Source organism: Aspergillus melleus (assembly GCF_016097325.1).
Source record: "Aspergillus melleus strain CBS 546.65 chromosome Unknown contig1, whole genome shotgun sequence".
Classification (NCBI taxonomy): Eukaryota; Fungi; Ascomycota; class Eurotiomycetes; order Eurotiales; family Aspergillaceae; genus Aspergillus; species Aspergillus melleus.
Window position 1 is genome coordinate 5,987,058 of NW_025763370.1, and position 19,444 is coordinate 6,006,501.

Sequence of the window (19,444 nt, forward strand, 5' to 3'; positions counted from 1 at the left end):
CATATTCTATAGAATACACCGCTGCAAAGCTTCAGGAATGTACGGTCCATTCATGTCTCACCCTGATCCCGCCATTCTTATCTTGTTGCTGATCCAGCGTGTCTCTAGTGTCGAGTGACTCCTGGCTTCCACCACTCAAGCCACCCGTCGAAGCTGAATTCTGTACCGCTTTTCCTGCCATAGGCTGTAGACACAACTGGCTCGAGTTGTCCTGCAGCGGCTGGAATCCATCGCCGTCAGCGGGCTTGGGCCCTGATGGAGCCGAGCTTTTGGTTGGTCGTCGGGCCGTGACTTCGGGTGTGTATTTCGAGCGTCCTAGCAAGGGACGCATCAAGGGTATGGAGGCGAGGATAACAGCGAGGCAGGGCTCGACACCACTGAAGATGTTGGCTCGTGGCAGCGTGAAGGTGATATCGTTGAAGTCCATGGTCGACAGAACGGAGATACGAAGAGCGCTGATGATGCAGGTGCTGGCTCTAGGTTAGGTTGGGTTCGCTTTCGTTGATATGAGATGACAATGACTTACACTAGACCTAGTCCGAAGACCGTGATCAATGTCACCTTCTTATACGTTGCCATTTGCAATCGATATAGCAAAGGCATAGGAATCACCAACACCACCACGTCAGTGACAAGATTGATGACCCCTGTCGCGGTGAACGAAGTGACCTGATTCCCGCAAGATCCACCGGGGATGGTTTGATCCCAATTGAAGGCAAAGGGTCGGCAGATCAGACATCCTGCCAATATTGTGGCGATGGCCCATGCCACGATCACGCCGATGGTGGTCCATGCGACCCCCACAAGCCAAGTGACTGGGAAGATCCGGAGATAGAGCAGCAGGATCGAGATCTTGGTGCAACTGAGACTCAGCACCCACAGAAATTGCAGTGGTATGATCAACTGCAGCAGCTTCGTGATGGGCCCCAGGCCATATACGGCCGCGATTGACGTCACATGGTCATACCCAATGCCGGCCTGGTAGACGCCGGTGATGCTGATAGATTGGAGACCCACGGCAAATAACTGCATCGACACATTTCATCTTAGCATAGTTGACGCATTTTGGTCGGTAGGCTTACGCAGGCGGCTATAATGAAATGGTCACTGGGACTCCATTTCTTCTGCGCAAGATGGTGCGCTAGCAGACGCAAACACACTGCGATGACGGCCAAGATGGAAAAGGCGAGAGCCACGCCGAGCACCTCCCTCTGGGCGCGGGTTTCGATAGGGAAGATGACCGGCATTTCATGTCCTTGACTGATCCAGTAAGCATTCTGGAAAAGCAAAGTATTTAAATAATTTTTGCATGCCGCATTCTGGGGCAGGGTCAGGGGAAAGTCTGAAAACTAGTGAGGCCTGAAAAATGGATGCCATATGCCGGCAGCAGGGACTTGAATCCTTCGGGGTCTGACGGAAATGTCATGTCAAAATTAGCGCTGCTAAACTGGAATCAGCAGGGATAAGCAAGCCTCAAACTCGGTAACAATGGCATAGGCGGGTTAGTGTCTTGGTTTAGGGCTTGTCGCCTTGTCCTGTCCGGACGGTTGAATCCTTCGTGCCTTGATCAGCAGTTCTATTGGCGGGTGGACTTAGTCCTGCTTGGCCTTTGGCACTTAAACCGTTCGGCCGTTGGCATATCGAATCCTCCATTCAGGATTGGTGTTCTTTCGACGGCCTTGGAACTACTGGGCCCACAATGATACAACTATCATGCACGGTTGTTTCGCCCATCTGTTCACGGTACCTATTGGTTGACGTGCGACGTGGGCCACGAACTGCTTTCTCCTTTCCCCGACCAAAATAAAAATCGCATCCTTCGTTGTTTTGAATTACCTAGTGTTGCGAAACATTCCTCCCCGACTGCCACCCATGGCTTCCATGTCTGCTGTTATAGCTGTCCTCGCCGTAGGCGTGTTGACAATATTCTATTTGGGCATCAGAAGGATTGAGAATAGTGGAGAACACGGGAAAGAGGACCGTAAAGCGCTCCTCAAGCTTCCCCTCATCGGCGATCTCCATAGCTCCCCTATCGAGAGGCCGCTGGCGAACTGGGATTCATGGGCCAAACAGAATGGTCCTATTGCCGTACCCAAACTGTTTGGGATCATCCCCATCGTTGTGCTGAATTCGTATGAAGCTGTGACCGAGCTTTTCAGTCGCCGCAGCCAATGGTACAGCAATCGCCCTGCCTCGGTGAGCATGGAGATGATCACTGGCGCCGATCCAGGGCAGTCCCGATTCACTCTGATGCACGACTACGATGATCACCTTAAGCTGCATCACCGCATTCTCTCTCCCAGTCTCGGTGCCCCCGCTGCTTCAAAGTACCAGCCCCTGATGGAGTTAGAAGCCAAACAGCTGCTCTTCGATCTGTCCAACGCCATTCGGAAGACCCCGGTCATCAGCACTGATGCTATCTATCCTCTGTTGGAACGCACGCAGTCAAGCGTCATCCTGGCTCTGCATTATGGCATGCGCATTCCGCGCTTCGAGGAACCAATTCTGCACGAGGTCATTGACGCTCAAACGCAGGTGACCCATCTCGCCGCCAACCCGGGCCTGCCAGATATCATCCCCCCGCTGCGCCATCTTCCGGCCTTCCTGTCCCCATGGAAGCGTGCTGCCGACAAACTCTTCGCTGCCCAAGTCGACCTCTACATGCGTCTATTCCGCTACGGCAGAGACTCGGCGGGCTGGAACGCCACGAAGCAGGCCATCTCGACTGCCGAGAAACACGCCCCCGCTGGCTCGCCGGTCCAGGATCTTGACCTCGCCTTCACTCTCGCGACTTCAATCCAGGGTGGAATGGAGACCTCCCCACGCCAGCTGCTGTGGCTATTCGTCGCCGGACTGCACCAACCGTCCTTCATGGCCCGGGCCCATGCAGTTCTCGATGAAGTCGTCGGCCGGGACCGCCTTCCTCGCTTCTCCGATCGCTCTCAACTCACATACATCGATGCCGTGGCGCACGAGCTGTTCCGCTGGCGACCGATTTCTCCGGGCTCGATTCCTCGACGTGCCGAACAGGCCGACGAATTCAAGGGAGTCAAGATCGGCAAGGGTGTTACTGTGATGGCCAACGCGTGGGCTATCGGTCGCGACGAAAAAGTCTTTGATCCGTCGCTCGGTGATCTGCAGGACTTCACGCCCGAGCGGTGGCTGCGACAGGACAACGCCGACGCAGAGGTCAAGTTACGGACGGACCTCCCGCTGCCGGTCTTCGGACAGGGCCGACGGATCTGCCAGGGCAAGAGGGTCGCTACGGACGGAACCTTCATGCAGATTGCTAACTTGCTGTGGGCGTTTGATGTGGAGTTGGTTGAGGGAGAAGCGGTGGATCCGTGGGAGATGGTGGTGGTTGGTTTCATGACTATGCCTAAGGAGCTGAAATTCAAGCTGAAGCCACGAGGGGACTGGGTGTTGGATGTTATTCAAAGGGAGTGGGAATCGGCTGAGAAGAGCTTGGATAAGGTAATGGGCACAACTCAGGATGTTGAGTAGACGCGTGCCGCTGGTTCACTGTGCTCAGGTTGCATTGCTCAAATGTGACGGTATATAGGTATACGCTAATGGATTTACTGAGGTTGAATTTACATGGTTTACTTGATGGATGTATGAACGAAGCCAACTATCATGCGTTTTTGTCACTACCACATAGCACTAGAGAGACTTGATACTTAGAGTATTCCCTGTACACTGCAGCATCCGGGGACTGTCTGGCGACGGGGTGAATATGTGGGAGCCATGATCAATCTTAGGATCCAATAACCTGCACACAGGCCTATGGCACGCTTCAATCGCCCCAGAATTGGATGCGGATTGTTCAAGGCCAAGCGTTTAGGTAAGATTTACGACTTATCAACGAACAGTTCGCTGGTAAATGTTTCTATAACACAGGAAGTGAGACAGGGTTGAAGTGCAACGACACGCTGATTGCCGCCATTGGAAAGTGGAGGTCTGCGCTGGCACTCGCAGACGCTCGAGGCTCCGATTTGCTCATCCGATATACCATCCCATACTATAGACGCTTTGCAGGGATATTTGGATGTTGGGGGGCAAAATGGTTCGCCAGTACGAGCCGCCGAGGCACGAAGGACATGTTGTTTGTGAGCCTTGCACCAAGCCATCGGTAACCAATTGCTTCGACGAGCTAATATTGGCGCTGACCATTCCCCCTCAAATGCAAGAATAGCTCGGCGGTTAAGTTGATTGCAAGTGGTATCACCACCGTTCGGCTGAACGGGGAGCTGAGCGTACCTATGTACCCAGGAGAGCGACAAGCATCGTTCAGCATAAATACCCCCTCGTCCCTCCCTCATTTCTCTGCGTAGCCAAACTTCTATCAGTTGACAATCATCCCAGACACGCGCATATATTTCCACTTTCTGACTCATTTTTTCTCTTTCGACACACCTCTTAGCATAATATCGGGACCATCAGCCACCGGCTCCATTATGCACCAAGCATATAGTAGCACAGATGGGCCGGCGGGCAGCGGTTTTCAGTCGTTGTTAGACCAGATCGATCAACTCCGGGATCTAAACCTTGAGAAACATGTCAAACTCCCTGAGCTTGTGGTGATAGGCGATCAGAGCAGCGGCAAGAGCTCTGTCTTAGAAGCTCTCTCAGGTTTCCCACTGCCCATCGATGCTAAACTCTGTACTCGGTTTCCAATTAGGCTGTCGCTTCGACGATCTGAGTCCACCTCTTATCGCATGAAGGCCGGAGATTGGAGCGAGAGTAACTTCAAATTTCACCAAATTCCAGCCCTCATCGAAAAGGCAAGCGCTTCGATGGGCATCACACCCGACAAGGAAGGCTCCGATGTCAAACAGTTCAGCGACTGTGTCCTGAATATCGAAGTTCATGGTCCTGACCAGCCGAACTTCACACTTCTGGACCTTCCAGGACTCTATCCTTACTCAACCAGCGATCAGAATGACCTCGGTCGAGAGCTGGTGGAGAAACTAGTGGAAACTCATATCGAAGACGGGAAAAACATCCTCCTCCTGGTTGTTTCGGCTGCTTCAGCAATCAACAGTTACGTGACACCCCGGAAGGTTCAGGAATTCATACCGACTTTGGAACGAACGCTAGGAGTCATCACACATCCAGACCAGGCATACGACAATGATAAAACTTTCAAATTGGTGAGAAACGAGAACATGAAATTGAAACTCGGGTGGTGCGCGCTGCGGAACCGGTCAAGCGATAAGCATGAGAAAAACGTGGATCTGCCAACAAGAACGAGAACAGAGGCAGAGTTCTTTAACCAGGGAAGATGGAGAGACATCCCTGAAGAGAATAAGGGCATCGCAGCGCTACGAACTAGGCTGGAGCGGGCAGTATTCCAACACATCAGGTCACATCTTCCGAACTTGATGACCGAATTACGTCAAATTCAAGCCAGGGTCAAGCAGTCTCTGGATGCAATGCCCCCTCACTTTGGAACTATTGAGGAACAGCGAGACTATCTCAAAGGCATGGCCAGGAAATTTGAGATCCTTGTCCGCAATGCAGCGAACGGCACATACACGGATAAGAACTTCTTGAGGTTTTTTGGCCTCTCCGACAAGGACCACGCGGCAAGGCAGATAAGCCGATTACGCTCAAACATTAGAGAGTTAACGAGAATTTTCACTGTCACAATGGAGCTGTGCGGGAGAACGAGCGACATTGTCGAAGAGAATAAAACAGTCTCTTGCACGAACGGAACACTCTCCGAACTTTATGAAGTCGAGTCACCTGAAGACATAGCAGGCTGCGAAGAAGAGAGGGATTATGAAGTTGAGAAATCTGATTTGACTGAAGCGAGAAAGCCCGACCTTTTGAAGAGTTCATTCTTGCCCAAGAACACTGTGAAGAAGTACTGGGATCATGGCCTGCCAGATCCAATGATTAGGAAAAGGTTTGAAGAAAAAGCGGCTCACACTATGAGATGTTTTCGGGGGAAGGAAGCTCCTAGCGAATTCGCAGAAGGACCTATGTCCGTGACCTTCATTCAAGAAACGGTTAAGTGGAGCAAAATCACCGACACGCATTTTGAGGAGGTTTGGAGGGTGACCGAGGAACTGATCGAGGAAGCCCTCAGTCATTGTGTCGATGAGTATGTTTTGATGTCTTTGAGAGTGACAATCGTGCAGAAAAACCTAGAAAGCCTCCGAGAACGCGTGCGAGCAAAAATCGACGACCTGTTGCTTTGCCATCAAGGTGGAAACCCGGGCTTTCTTAACACGTTCTCAGATTTCATGCGCGAAGAGGAGAGTGAGACCACCAATACTACCGTCAATGAGAAGATATCCCAAGGTGCCATGATCGACACCGCGGAGGATATATTTCAGGTCGTTGGCATGCCTTTCATGAACGGGCTCGTGAAAGTTCTACGAACAAAGTACGTAGGAGACACGCTGAAAGATGTGGTGGATTCACTTTCCGGTCTTCCAAAAGAATGCGAAGAACAGGTCGTTCAAAGCATCCGAAACTATTTGCACAAGCAATATTTTTCACGGGAAGAGGAAGCTGCTGCTGCCCGTATGGTAGACCAGTTCCAGCGATATTACAAGGTAAAGCTCGCTTGACCTCTAAGGGAGCATCCAAATCAAAGGCTCACTCTATTAGATGAATCTATTTTCCTTCGTTGGATACGTCAACTCAATGGTGATTGAAGATTGCCTTTTGAGACCGTTATCGGAAGCGGTATTCTCTGAAAGGGTTGTCCAGGATCAAGACATAGAGACCATCAGTCAAATTATGGGACCCACCGAAGCGGAGAAAGGAAGGAGGCAAGATTATGAGAGTACAATCCGGGGTATAGAATCTGCTCTTGACAGGCTAGTACCCTTTTTGAAAGATGGCAGTTGAAAGTCGGCTTTTGAAATCGAAAGCTTAGGACTGTAAGGATGGCGCGATCAAAAACCATCAACCGAAGTGTTGCCAAATGCTTGTCAATTGTTTAGATATGATATAATAGCCTATCGAGTATCTAGACTGCACAAGAGCTGCAACCGGTCTTTTTGGGTTGAATCTGTTATGCATTGTGAATTCAAGTGATTTTACCAACCTATGCTTTAACCTTTCTTTCACCTCTCATAGATCTCTGGAATTTCCATTCACCATAGAAATTGCCGGAATTCCTCTGCGAAATGTACACCTCATGGAATGTGATCCTGTATATATATAAAGGGCTATTGTTCCCCTTGTCCTTTGATTATCTCACAGTCCTTTCACAACAGCTCATACAACTTCAGTCAGACTTTTGCCGGTTTCAAAATGCCTAGAAACCAAACTGAAGATAACAGGCCTTCTAGACCGGGTTTATACCAATATCTAAACGATGCTCGAGTCAAAGAAGCGGTGCTAATGGCTCGTGGGCAACTGAATCAAATGTTCATCGAGGCTCTCAATTCAGCGGCAGCCGTTCCTCACGTGGACTTGACTAACATACTGAAGCGACATTCTCTGTTCTATCCGGTACTGCGCAAGCTATTCTTCGACTCAGCTATTAGAGCTGCGGTGGTATCCATCGGTGAATCATCGGACGTCAGGGATGAATTCCTGATTCCAGAACACGAGGTATCCAGAATCGGCATGAGCGAAAGCATGTCCCTATGGGAAAGACAGGAATTGCTCTATCTTGGTGCCGACACCGGTTATTATCTGGATTATCGCAAATGGGATGTCATGGTCAAGCTTCTCAATAGAGCTATAGCATCGAGCGAGGTCATTTCGCGCCGAGGTTCGAGCGCTGTCCTAGGCTTGGGCCCTGATCTTGTCATAAAAGTTTTCGAAATCTCCAGCATTGAGGAAATGAAGAAAATTAAGACCATGCGGCTCATCAAGAATCGTCTTCCGGGGTTTCCAATTCCAGAATTACGCGGCTGTTTTCGCAAGCAATGCAGTGATCGCATCTTTCTTCTCATGTCCCGCGTTTCCGGCCGACCTTTGGACTCTGTATGGGAATCCCTGAACGAGACACAGAAAGCTTCAATTCACAACCAGTTGATCTCTATCCTGCATGATATCAGATCCATTCCCCACCCGGAACACGGTAGGCATCATGCAGTGCTTTGCAGAGGCGACCCTTGTCGCTGCGAAAATGCGAGAGGCAGTATGCATTATCTTCTTCCTTTCCTCGCGGCGGCTCCTCCGAATCGTGATCTTGTCAAGGTCTATATGCTGATGAAATTCGCCTTGACACAGACTACGGGCAACCTTGATCCTCGAAAAGTCATGATTGACCTGTCAGGCCCCGAGGTGACAGTTACAGCCATCCTGGACTGGGACATGTACGAATTGTTGGTCACATACTGGGAATACGTAGATGTCATAAAGACTCGTTTCCCAGAAGCCGATTGCGGTGACTGTCGACTGTACCTGCTGCGAGGTATCGATGATCCTGGAGAAGAGATGATGCTGACCTAGGGAGCTGATGGCCTCGCTGCCCACAACGGATTAGGTGGATAGATTGTTTTCTGAATGCTATGGTGATCTAAGTATCCTGAACAAATGTCAGTAAATATGAATCGGTATAAAAAGTCAAAAAGCACGAGAATAGTAGAGTAAAGTAGAACAAGCGATTAGCAGAAACCCACAGACCTTCTTTAGCCGCAGTGCAACCCTGTCGTCGTCTGTCAGCGACCTTCCGACGTTCCCCAAGACCGCAGCTTGATTTTTGATTCCCGTATTTGCAAAAACAGGGATAGAAACGCAAAGCCTAGAGAGTATGGAATTTCCTAAACTTCACATTGAACCTGCCAAGGGACCTCACACCCATACGGCAATATTGCTGCATGGTCGCGGTAGTAATGGCCCGGAATTCGCCGAAGAGCTTTTCTCATCTGCCACCTCCAGCAACAAGAACCTGGCCGACTCTCTCCCAAATTGGCGCTGGGTATTTCCGACTTCTCGCGAACGATGGGATTCCAGATTTCAGGAAGATTTGTCCGCCTGGTTCGAGGCCTATTCCTTGACCGACATTCAGGTACGACAGGAGTTGCAAGTCGACGGCTTGAGAGAGTCGGTCGCATATATCCTGGATGTCTTGGAAAATGAGATCCACCTACTCGATGGCAAGACGAGCCACGTCTATCTCGGAGGCATGAGCCAGGGAATGGCGACCGCCTTGTGGACATTATTTTGTGCGACAGGGCGTGTTCGAGGGCGGCTGGGAGGGTTCCTGGGCTTCTGCGGCTGGCTGCCTTTTGCCCACCAGCTGGAAGACCTGCTTGGACAACCAGACACGGTCGAGTCGCCCAGTTGTCATCCCAAGGGGACGCGGATCCAGTCACTCGTGTCTCGTTTGTTCCCCGACAGCATCGGCAAACCCGAGGTGTCACGGAGAAACGAGTCCGGTGACACCTTCTTGCTGTCAACTCCCGTGTTTCTGAGTCACGGCACGGACGACGCGTGGGTGTCTGTGCAACTGGGTCGGCAGGCAGCTCGCATCTTACGGCAGATCTCGGTTGAGGTGGAATGGGATGAGTTTGAGGGCGCCGAGAACGATGGCCATTGGGTTAAGGAGCCGGAGGGATTCGACAAGCTGGTGGGATTTCTGGAGAGAACCATGCAGGAGAGGTCAGGAAGGGGGTGATATGTGCACGTAGAATGGAAGAGTAACCAATGATTCACAAGAAAGTTGAAGAAATTGGAGTGTTCAGTGCTTATTGTATGAATATGTGTACAGACGGTCTGCTGCCTGAGGTGTCGACCTGCATGAACTCCGCCCAAAAAAAGCAGCGGCGATTCTTCGCATCTCAACGTCTTCTTCACCTCTCGTCCTTCTCCTTCCCATGCTCGACCACGTCTGCCTCTCCGACCCGTCCCACTCCCTCGTCTTCCTTCCTTGCGCCGTTGACTGACAGCCCGTAATCCGCCCTCTCGAGCTCATCCCCTCGTCCTCGCCCTCGCCGTCGCCCTGACCCTTACCATGTGCATACAATGAATTTCTTTTCCCAATTCGGTGATCTGCCCACCATTCAGACCCGAAAGGCCCTTCTTCTGCTTGATTTTGAGAATGATTTCGTGCGAGAGTCCGGTGCTCTTTACGTCCCCAACACCTCCGATTTCCTCGAGACCCTGCCCCAGCTAGTCAGTGCCTTCCGTCGCAATGGCGAGGTCGTTTGGGTGCGTTCCCACTACGAGTCGCGCCGACCGCTGGTCGGGATGGATTTGCAGGACCTGGTGGTGCTAGGTCGGGCGGAGGATGCGTCGAGGAAGGGATCGGTCTCGAGCGAGTCGTTGGACAATGAGAGCTTGGAACCGAAGGGTCCCGTCGACGAGGAGGCCTTTCTCTCCACAGAAACCCCTCAATGCTGTCTCCCGCAGTCGGCGGGGGCGCAGTTCCCGGCTCCCATTCTCGCCGCCATCGAGTCCGACGACACGCTGATTGAGAAGTCAGACTACTCCGCCTTGCAGGACCAGGGCCTTATCCTGTCCCTGCGCACGCGCTTCGTCACCGAGTTGTACCTGTGCGGTTCCTTGTCCAACATCTCCGTCTATGCCACCGCCCTTGACGCCGTGCGACACGGCTTCTCCGTCAACCTGATCGAGGACTGTCTGGGTTTCCGGAACTTCCCCCGCCACGAGGAAGCCATGCGACGCATGGCGGATATTTTCGGTGCCAATGGTATTACTTCGCAGGAGCTTATTGAAGAGCTGGATTGGCAGGAGACCGATGCGATCGCTCGCAAAGGTGAGCCCCGACCGGCACGGTCGGCAATTCCGTCCGGGATCGAGGGAGTTATGGACAGCCTCGACTTTCGCCGAACTCGCAAATTGGGCCCTCCGGAAGGGACCCCAACGTCGTCAGGCAAGGCCAATTCGCGTCGTAACTTGGAGGACATTCTAGCAGAGTATTCTGATGACGAAGATGGAGATGTGCTGGAGCTGGTTAAACTGACCCGCGACAGTTCTCGCTACGCGCGAGCCGGATCCCAAGCAAGCCCGCCACAATCGACAGACAAGAGTTCACGCCCACGTGTGCGCCGTTCGAGACGTTCAGACCCGAAAACCGAGTCTGGTCCGCGGCCGGAGGCTCGACGAAGCGCCAAACAATCGAAGAGGTCACCGGGTTTCCTCAAACCGGGTGATCGGATCGGCGAGGGTGATTCTCGCATCATCCACGACCTCGACCTCGCGCCCGATGCTTTCGAACAGATCCGCAATGAGGTAGCCTGGCAAAAGATGTACCACATGTCTGGACAGGTCCCGCGCCTTGTCGCCGTCCAAGGCCGTCCTCTAGACGACGGATCGATACCCATATATCGTCATCCTGCGGACGAATCGCCCCCGCTGCATACTTTCACGCCCGCCGTGGATCGCGTACGTGCCATTGTAGAGCGGATACTTGGGCATCCCCTGAATCACGTTCTCATTCAACTGTATCGAGACGGGCAGGACCGTATTTCGGAGCATTCGGACAAGACTTTAGATATTGTCCGAGGGTCCTCTATTTGCAACGTCAGCCTCGGCGCTCAGCGGGTCATGGTTCTCCGGAACAAGTCACAGACCAATGAAGAAGACTCAAGCCGGCTTTGCCAACGCGTACCATTGCCGCATGAATCACTGTTTATCCTGGGTGAAAAGACCAACATGCGATGGCTTCATGGTATCCGACCCGATAAGCGTCCAGACACGGAGAGATCGATGGAAGAGCGTGCATATGGCGGAGAGCGAATCTCGCTGACCTTCCGACACATCGGCACCTTTTTGAAACCCTCGGGCGACACCATTTGGGGCCAGGGTGCTATCTCGAAGGATCAAGGGCAGGCCAATCCTGTCATCCACGGTGATTCCGCCGAGACGGAACGGCTGATTCGCGCGTTTGGAGCTGAGAATCATTCCACCGAGTTCGACTGGCACGCCGTCTACGGAAGGGGGTTCGACGTCGTCAATTTTGTCACTACCTCGACGGTCAAACTTGTTCTGGGCTCGGACCTGGTGGCTAATCTCCGCGTTCTGATCTACCTCGGGGAGCACGGCATTCGCTATGATATAGATGAAGCGCAGGTGGCGAAACAGAGCAACAAGGAAGTCGCCGAACAACCGTTATACATTGGCCCCGATGGTACCAGTATCACCGGCGATGTTCAAATCATGACCGACCTCTCGCAGCGCGCTTCCGAGCTGACTCGTCCCGGAGTCGAGATCCTGCGCGGCGGCAGCCATCTGCCTGCGATCCACAAGCTTCTCACAACTTGGCGTGCGTACCGAGCCCAAGACCAACCGGACGTGCTCAAGGCGCTGGACACATTGGAAGATGTCCTAGAGGAACAGGCCTATCTCAGTGGCGCCACGTTCGGAATCGACGACTGCGCTTTCTGGCCCGTTCTGAGGGAGATCATGCACGGCAGCGAGCCGCTGTCTAACAAAGTCCATCCCAGCTTGACCCTTTACTACAACAGACTGGAGAAACGGGGCGTTGTCCGAAAGACACTAGACGAATTGAAATTGAAATGATGATTCTTGTTACTTTGAAACCGACTATGTTGCTCGCTTATACCCACTAACTATTACTTTTTCTCGTCTCAGCGCACGCGATGATGATTGCATTCTGGTTCTTTCATTTTCTGTCTCTTAGATTGATTGATTATAAGCATCGGATTATTTGCCTCTGTGCCCTTTTTCTGTGCGTTGATATCCTTTTCGGGGCGGATTTCTGTCTTTCCTTTTCTCTCTTATTACTTTTTATACATAACTCTGATGAATTAGATAGTATGACCTTGACTACTGTCCGTATCATTGGAATGCTCTTATATCAATATGATCAATTAACTACATAAGCCCAGTCAATGAACACCTGTCTCTACAAACACTCGCCCTCGAAGTCCTCCGACGACAAGACATCTTTCAGTGCAACGTCACTGCACACCACTGCCTTCAAAAACGCCTCCGCTACCACGGCCGCTCCTTCAGGGCTCGTGTGCGTATGATCACTGGGATAGAACCCATTCACGGTGTCCAATCCCAGACTCTCATACCGAGCCGCCACGTAGGCTCCATGGTCCACGTAGTCCACGCCCGCGTTCTCCGCCGCCAGCTCCGCGTACCCGACGAACCGCGACGGCGAGTAGGCATACTCTCCCGTCTCCCAGACATTGTTGGGCGTTTGGCTCGAGATGAGCACCTTAGCGCCGATGTCGGTGTACGTCTTCGCAGCGTTCTGAATGTACGCCGGGAACGTGAGCACGGTCTCTTGCTGGCCGTCGTATGTCGTCTCGCATGTCTCTGTGCCTGAGCCGGGGCAGTCTGTTCGTCCGTTGTCGTTCGACAGAGAGCCGCCGTCGTTGTGTCCGAATTCGATCACCACGTAGTCGCCGGATTGGACCACGGAGGCGATCTCGTCGAATCGGCCTTCGCGGGTGTATGAGCGTGCGCTGCGTCCGCCGATGGCTTTGTTGGTCACCGTGCCGGAAATGTAGTCGGTGATGTAGTCGCCCCAGCCTGGGTATGTTAGTTTGGTTTGGGGGTAGACAAGACAATTTGCGATGGAGAGGATTGGTGAGGGGCGATTGGAAGAAAGGAGGGGGGATGGACATACCATCAGTGGTGCCACCATTGGTCGACGCCATGGTAGAGTCTCCGGCCAGGTAGACCGTAGCGGCGAGAGCGCCGGGCAGGAGAGAAAGAGGGAGGATGAACGACCGCATGATGTTATCAGATCGTGTGTAATGCGGCTAGGCAGATAACTTTAGTGGTTTGAGAAGTCGCAAGTGATGTATAGAAAGGTTGCAAGAACATGCTTCTTCACGCTCATATTTATACCCTGCCCCCTGCCTTCTGCACCCCAAGGTCAAATAACTTGGAAGGTACGTAGAAGATGCATCTACTCCCCCACAGGAGAACAGTTAGCAGATGAAAATAAATTAAAGCTCCAGAGACCTGAGCACGAACACGGGGTACACACATACAAGCTAGGCTAAGCCTGGGTAGAACACTGCCATGAGCACCACCCTCTGCCAGTCAGCATACGTGGGATAATTCCCCGTCTCGGGCGATCGAGCGCCGAGCGCGTCGAAACAAGCTGGTGTAGGGCCTCTTGGGACCTCGGACAAGCGGAGTTTCAGGCTTCAGCCACTTTGTCACAGCAGCTTCTCCGGACGGGGGAGACCCGCCATGGTGACACCGGCATTGACATTGACGTTGACACTGACAAGTGCCGCTAAAAATGGAATCAGAGGTAACAATTAACCTAGCCAAGTAATCTGGGTGAATACTCCGTCAGGAGAGAAGAGAATCTCCGACGGATCTGGGACGGAGGAAAGGAGCCCAGTGGACGATCAAAGCCTTCATGAGGTAATGTTCAGGACTATCAATTTCGGTCAATGTGACTGCGACGTGATGGGCTTTTTTCTTCCCCGCATGGCGTGCGTCAGGAATCTTGGGTTTTTCCACCTCTTGGGGCCGCCATGGCGGAGGTATTCCCTTCCTGGTCCCGCGGAATGGGAGTGAGCGAGAGGGAGGGAGATGCAGGCGGAAATGGATGTTGACGAGGATGATGAGGATGATGATGGGACTGCGTTCTGTTTGCTCGATTGCCAGTCACATGGCCATCCACGGCACGGCGCCTGATTCAGGCATCCACCATCGGATCTGCCGTTGTCTCCTTCTTACTCTCCTGGATCAACTATCGCGTTCCATCTACCTGTACCTACTTCGTATTCTAACCTCAAACTGTCTTGAATCCACCACGGGACACGAGTCATGGCCATTCATGCCAAGCACCACTGCTGAAACAGCCTTGTCCACGTCCGGAATTCTCGAAAGCAATCCACCTTCCAGAGCATTGCAACAACGACTTGACCATATGCCAATTCGCAAGTTGAGTTACAGTCATACACTGACGATGCTGCATCATTTGCTTTACTAACGTGGTAGTTCGTGTTATACACGTCACATGAAGATAACTAGCAGGGATTGGCATTAACTAGTCAGAAACCTAGTCCCCCTCCTTACGGTAGTTACAATCCTTGTCTCTCTCACCGCGATCCACATCTCTTCTTCGTCTTCAATTTCCAATCTAGCAAGGTGCCGACGCCATGCCCGGCCCCGCAGCAGACACGGCTCTATCGATTCCAGAGCTGTTGGAGGCAATTTCGCTCCACCTGGACATGTCGACCGTCCTGTTGTCGGCTCAGCGCGTAAACAAGCACTGGTTGGCAACCATCAATGATTCTATCCGGCTCCAACAGCTCCTTTATTTCAAGCCGATCCCATCCCCTAGACTACCTGCGTGGGCCTACTCAACCCCCGACAATCCCTGGTATCCCAGCACCACGAAATCAAGAGACGTTATGGCCTTTCTAAATCCATTGCTTTTCAAACATTTTGGAACCGTTTTCTTCGATTTAAGTCGTTGGGATTCTTTTCACCGCGCCTATGCCTTTACAACCCATATGCCCTGGTGGGCGGATGATCATAGCATTGCCGATTGGAGTGAAATGCCTGAAGATGTGGAATTGTCATTGTCGGTCGAGCCTTTACCCCGTCAAAAAGCCTTTACTCGCGCGGGCGCCAGCTGGCGCCGAATGCCGGTGTCTCAGCCCGCTCCCCTAGCGCTAGGTCATACCTGGCAAGAGTACCCGGACAGAGATATCACCGTTTCGAAAGGTATTATCACCGAGACTCCAACTCCTTCAATGTTGCTTCCAATCTCTCGGACTGGTCTTTACATGGGTTTACTTTATGATCTGATTCAGTACCACGCTGGACATCATGAGCAAAGCTCGCTCTATTTCCGGATTTTGTGGGGTCATCAGTGGCGTGATTATAATGTTATCAAGGCACATGCCCGCACATCCAACGAGCTACTCAAAGAAGTAGGAGTCGTTGTTCAATTTGTCCATAAATGCGATAGTAGATCCAGGCAGCCTGCGGATGTGAGAGCCTGGGACTCTGCGTTTAAGAGCGAGGACTTCCAGCTTCCAGAACACGAGACTGTGGAGGTTTGGAGGGGAAGCTGGGACGATCCCGATAATTGACAAGAGTTACCTCAACATAGTATCTTGATACACACACCCCGAACTAGAGATTCGAAATTCGACACCATTATCTTCATTCATTCTCCCCTATGGTCGTCCGATACTACACGCGGATCTCCTCAGAAGTATCCCAGAAAGGCCAAGTACTTAACACAACCACGGTCTCTGGGTGCACTCAAATAACTCTTGAACAGTTTTTCAGTACTCCGACACCCTGTCCTGCTTGGCTCGTTCAACACTCAGTATCATCCTCCGGGCCTTTTTCGGAAGCCAGCCAAGCACCCCGTCTTTTGCCTTCGAACCAAACTAGTATACTCTCTCCGTGAGATGCATCTCTAACCAAGCAAGATGATTCCAGACCCTGGACCGCACAATACTGCAGCCTCTCCGGTTTACGAGCGTAGTCAGTCTCAAAGGGTGCGGTAGTTAACCACCCAATCTCTGGCGGTGAAGACAGTTCACAAATCTTTTGCACTTTCTCGGGCGTCATGAAATCGTTAACAATTATAGGAAACCAAGGCTCTGGCGGTCCCTTTCCAGCTCGAGCAGCTGTGCAAGCTGCGCGTGCTGCGTCCCAAGCTCCAAGAGGCCACGGACAGCATGCGTTTTTGTCCTTCTCCTTTCGTGCTCTGTCTTCTTCAAACTTCTGTCGTCTTGCTTCTGAAAGTTTGAAAGCTGTCTCTGCCTGGAGTTTACTCATTCTCTGCTTTCCTGTTGCGATCCACGCAGATGTCTTCTCGCCCTCAAACCATACGAATAAACTATCTCCAGGGAATGCCTCTCCGATCATGGCCCTTGATCTTCGGTCAGGAAGCTCGCAATACTGTAGTGTCTCCGATTGGAAACTATCGTCGGAACACCAAGACGTAGTTGTAAACCATCCAACCGTCGGTACCTCAGGCAAATCGCAGATGTCTTGAATAACCCGGGGCGTTAAGAACTCGTTGATAATCATGGGTATCCTTTGTGCGGTTTCGACAACACCTGCTCGTAGTGCAATGAATGATTCGAAGCGAACTTCTGAGAGCTGTGCATGGTATTGGTTCTCTTCGTCGGGAGTCTCAGGCATGGTTCCTGGAGGGCTGAGGATTGGTAGGATGGAGTCAGAAAAGCATGCAAAAGGTTGTGCTCGCGGGGAACAATGGCCTTGGACGATTCGTCGAAAGGACAGTTAATTGCTGGAATCGTGGAAGTTGATGCGAGCCATGGGGATGTTGAAGGCCGAAGAGCCGCCGAGGCGGGGTCAGCGCCAGTGATGGGACTCTGATTCTGTGTGTTTATTTACTTTTCTTTTGTTATCAATCCTTCAGAACTTCCTCCAACACCCCTTTTGGCTCTGCGTGCTTCATATCAACTCCCGCTCTCAATCGTACTCAAATATATCCATCCTTCCTCTACCATCAGCTCATGCTTTTTTTTTTCTGGTTTTCTCCTCCAATTCCAAGCATTGCTCACTTACACCGCGATCTTTCTTTCAGACCACCTTCTTAAACTATGCCTGAAACTCATGAAGGCAACGATCCGCAATATCCACAGCCTCCAAAAGTTAGGTTCGACGAAGAGGTCGTACAGCGGTCGGAAGAGGAAAGACGGAGAAAGGTCGAGGAAGAGAAAGCACGAAAGGACAAAGCCCGTTCACCCTGGCCACCTGGGGCTTGGGCAGCAGCTCGCGAAGCTCGCGCGCTTGCTCTAGCCGGGAAGGGGCCACCACCGCTGCGGTTCCCTATTATAGTGAACGACTTCATGACGCCTGAGAAAATCCAAAAGATTTGTGGTTTGCCATCACCGCCGGACGTTGAGTGGTTAACCACTGCGCCTTATGAACCTGACTGTGAACCGGAGAGGCTGCAGTACTGTGCTGTTCAGGGCAGGAAAGCATATCATCAGATCATGGAAGCTACTCAAGGAGAAGATATAGTAGTTTTGTTTCAAGACAAAGAAAGGGCCGCTTGGTTGGCATTCGAAAGGGACCCAGAAGATAAACTTGGGAGTGTTGAACGGGGCGAGCAGAACGAGAGATCGGAATGTTGAAAGCAATTGTTAGTTTTCATTTTTCGAGTATTGGAATGCCGTGAGCTTGACTGCTGACATTATTCGAGAAATAGGCATCCTAGTATTGTCTGGCTCCACGAGTAGTCAGAAACTGCGAAACAAATATGACTCCGGTGATGGTCTTCAAACTTTTTGAGAAGGTTCGTCCAGTCCTGCAAGGGAAGCCAGCAACCATCGTTGATAATGGAATTTCTGCTCCAATTATGCAAACGGTGTTTCTTATGTTTTGATGGATCACATGTGTTTTCTCTGCTCTGATCTGACCTTACCAAATTCTGTTATGTTTTGTTTATTTATATAAACTCTTTTCTGTAAGTGAATGGAGTGATATAGTAGGCATACATGTACAGCGAATCAACCCATTTTACGCATTCATAGTTTCTCGAACGTAGGCTTCCTCTTCTGAATCCCCGAAAGCAATGCATCAGAGACATCCTTCGTCTGCAGTGCAGCACTGTTCCAGACAGTCGTATACCGAAGTCCTATCATCATCAATTAGCTCCCATCGACCCCGCACAAACGCAAAGGAATAAACCTACCATCCTGAACCGAATGATCCCTCGACCAATTCAAAATCTCCTTCGTCCCCTGCACCGCAATGGGACTCTTCTCCGCCATCAACCGCGCCAACGCCAATCCCGCCTCCACCGTCTTTTGCTTATCCTCATAGACAGAATTCACGAAACCGACCTTCTCGGCCTCCTCGGCCCCAAACACCCGCGCCGTCAATGCCACCTCCTTCACCCACCCGTTATTTCCCACTACCTTGGGCAACCGACTCAGCGTCCCGATATCAGCTGCGATTCCGATGTCCACTTCCTTGACGGCAAACTTCGTGTTGCGCGCACAGATCCGAACGTCTGTCGCCGTGCTGAGATCGATGGCTAATCCCAGCGCGAAGCCGTGCATGGCGCTGATCACGGGTTTCTCGCATCGTTCGACGGCGGTGATACAGTCTTGGAAAGAACTGATGTGACGACGCATGTGTGCTGCTTTACGGGCGGAATCAACTTCGTTACTCGAGTCGGAGGAGAGGAGACCTTGTGAGGCGGCGTGGACGTCTAGTCCGGCTGTGAAGGCTTTCTCGCCGGCGCCGGTGAGGAGGATCGCGCGGACGGATGGGTCGTGGGAGAGTTGGTTGAAGAGTTGAGCTAGTTCGAGCCACATGCTGCTTTTCGTTAGCTTGTTCGGTGTCTAAATCCTTAGGAGGGAGAAGCTCAGAAAGCTGGGTTGGTGCGTACGCTTCGAAAAAAGAATTCAGCTTGTCCGGGCGGTTGATTTCCACGTGCGCGACGTAGGCATGGTCGGCCGGGAAGTGGACTTGGAAGTACTTGTAGGAGTAGTTGTTCGCCATGGTGTCCGGTTTTGCGTGAGATTATACGGGTTTAGGTGGACGTAGGTAGATGAAGGGA

At 51.8% G+C, this 19,444-nt stretch overlaps 9 protein-coding genes across 9 annotated transcripts; 6 read left to right on the forward strand and 3 right to left on the reverse strand.

Moving 5' to 3' along the window:
* Positions 1 to 31: 31 nt before the first annotated feature.
* On the reverse strand, positions 32 to 1,247 carry LDX57_002120 (putative integral membrane protein; the record flags this gene model as incomplete). Its single annotated transcript, XM_046083764.1, has 3 exons — positions 32 to 470; positions 527 to 1,026; positions 1,083 to 1,247. The coding sequence occupies 3 exons, from the start codon at positions 1,245 to 1,247 to the stop codon at positions 32 to 34; spliced, it is 1,104 nt and encodes a 367-aa protein (XP_045939727.1).
* A 625-nt stretch (positions 1,248 to 1,872) lies between these two features.
* Positions 1,873 to 3,504, forward strand: LDX57_002121 (cytochrome P450; the record flags this gene model as incomplete). Its single annotated transcript, XM_046083765.1, has 1 exon — positions 1,873 to 3,504. The coding sequence occupies one exon, from the start codon at positions 1,873 to 1,875 to the stop codon at positions 3,502 to 3,504; it is 1,632 nt and encodes a 543-aa protein (XP_045939728.1).
* A 953-nt stretch (positions 3,505 to 4,457) lies between these two features.
* On the forward strand, positions 4,458 to 6,581 carry LDX57_002122 (dynamin family protein; the record flags this gene model as incomplete). Its single annotated transcript, XM_046083766.1, has 1 exon — positions 4,458 to 6,581. The coding sequence occupies one exon, from the start codon at positions 4,458 to 4,460 to the stop codon at positions 6,579 to 6,581; it is 2,124 nt and encodes a 707-aa protein (XP_045939729.1).
* Positions 6,582 to 7,386: 805 nt separating this feature from the next.
* Positions 7,387 to 8,424, forward strand: LDX57_002123 (uncharacterized protein; the record flags this gene model as incomplete). Its single annotated transcript, XM_046083767.1, has 1 exon — positions 7,387 to 8,424. One exon carries the CDS (start codon positions 7,387 to 7,389, stop codon positions 8,422 to 8,424), a length of 1,038 nt encoding a protein of 345 aa, XP_045939730.1.
* A 225-nt stretch (positions 8,425 to 8,649) lies between these two features.
* LDX57_002124 (uncharacterized protein) lies at positions 8,650 to 9,642 on the forward strand. The gene has a single exon (XM_046083768.1). The coding sequence runs from the start codon at positions 8,726 to 8,728 to the stop codon at positions 9,590 to 9,592; it is 867 nt and encodes a 288-aa protein (XP_045939731.1). The 5' UTR covers positions 8,650 to 8,725; the 3' UTR covers positions 9,593 to 9,642.
* A 297-nt stretch (positions 9,643 to 9,939) lies between these two features.
* Positions 9,940 to 12,459, forward strand: LDX57_002125 (isochorismatase family protein family; the record flags this gene model as incomplete). Its single annotated transcript, XM_046083769.1, has 1 exon — positions 9,940 to 12,459. The coding sequence occupies one exon, from the start codon at positions 9,940 to 9,942 to the stop codon at positions 12,457 to 12,459; it is 2,520 nt and encodes an 839-aa protein (XP_045939732.1).
* Positions 12,460 to 12,805: 346 nt separating this feature from the next.
* Positions 12,806 to 13,649, reverse strand: LDX57_002126 (rhamnogalacturonan acetylesterase RgaE; the record flags this gene model as incomplete). Its single annotated transcript, XM_046083770.1, has 2 exons — positions 12,806 to 13,443; positions 13,541 to 13,649. 2 exons carry the CDS (start codon positions 13,647 to 13,649, stop codon positions 12,806 to 12,808), a joined length of 747 nt encoding a protein of 248 aa, XP_045939733.1.
* A 1,389-nt stretch (positions 13,650 to 15,038) lies between these two features.
* On the forward strand, positions 15,039 to 15,980 carry LDX57_002127 (uncharacterized protein; the record flags this gene model as incomplete). Its single annotated transcript, XM_046083771.1, has 1 exon — positions 15,039 to 15,980. One exon carries the CDS (start codon positions 15,039 to 15,041, stop codon positions 15,978 to 15,980), a length of 942 nt encoding a protein of 313 aa, XP_045939734.1.
* Positions 15,981 to 18,404: 2,424 nt separating this feature from the next.
* On the reverse strand, positions 18,405 to 19,386 carry LDX57_002128 (enoyl-CoA hydratase/isomerase family protein; the record flags this gene model as incomplete). The annotated part of the gene is made up of 3 exons (XM_046083772.1): positions 18,405 to 18,514; positions 18,572 to 19,200; positions 19,274 to 19,386. 3 exons carry the CDS (start codon positions 19,384 to 19,386, stop codon positions 18,405 to 18,407), a joined length of 852 nt encoding a protein of 283 aa, XP_045939735.1.
* Positions 19,387 to 19,444: the final 58 nt, after the last annotated feature.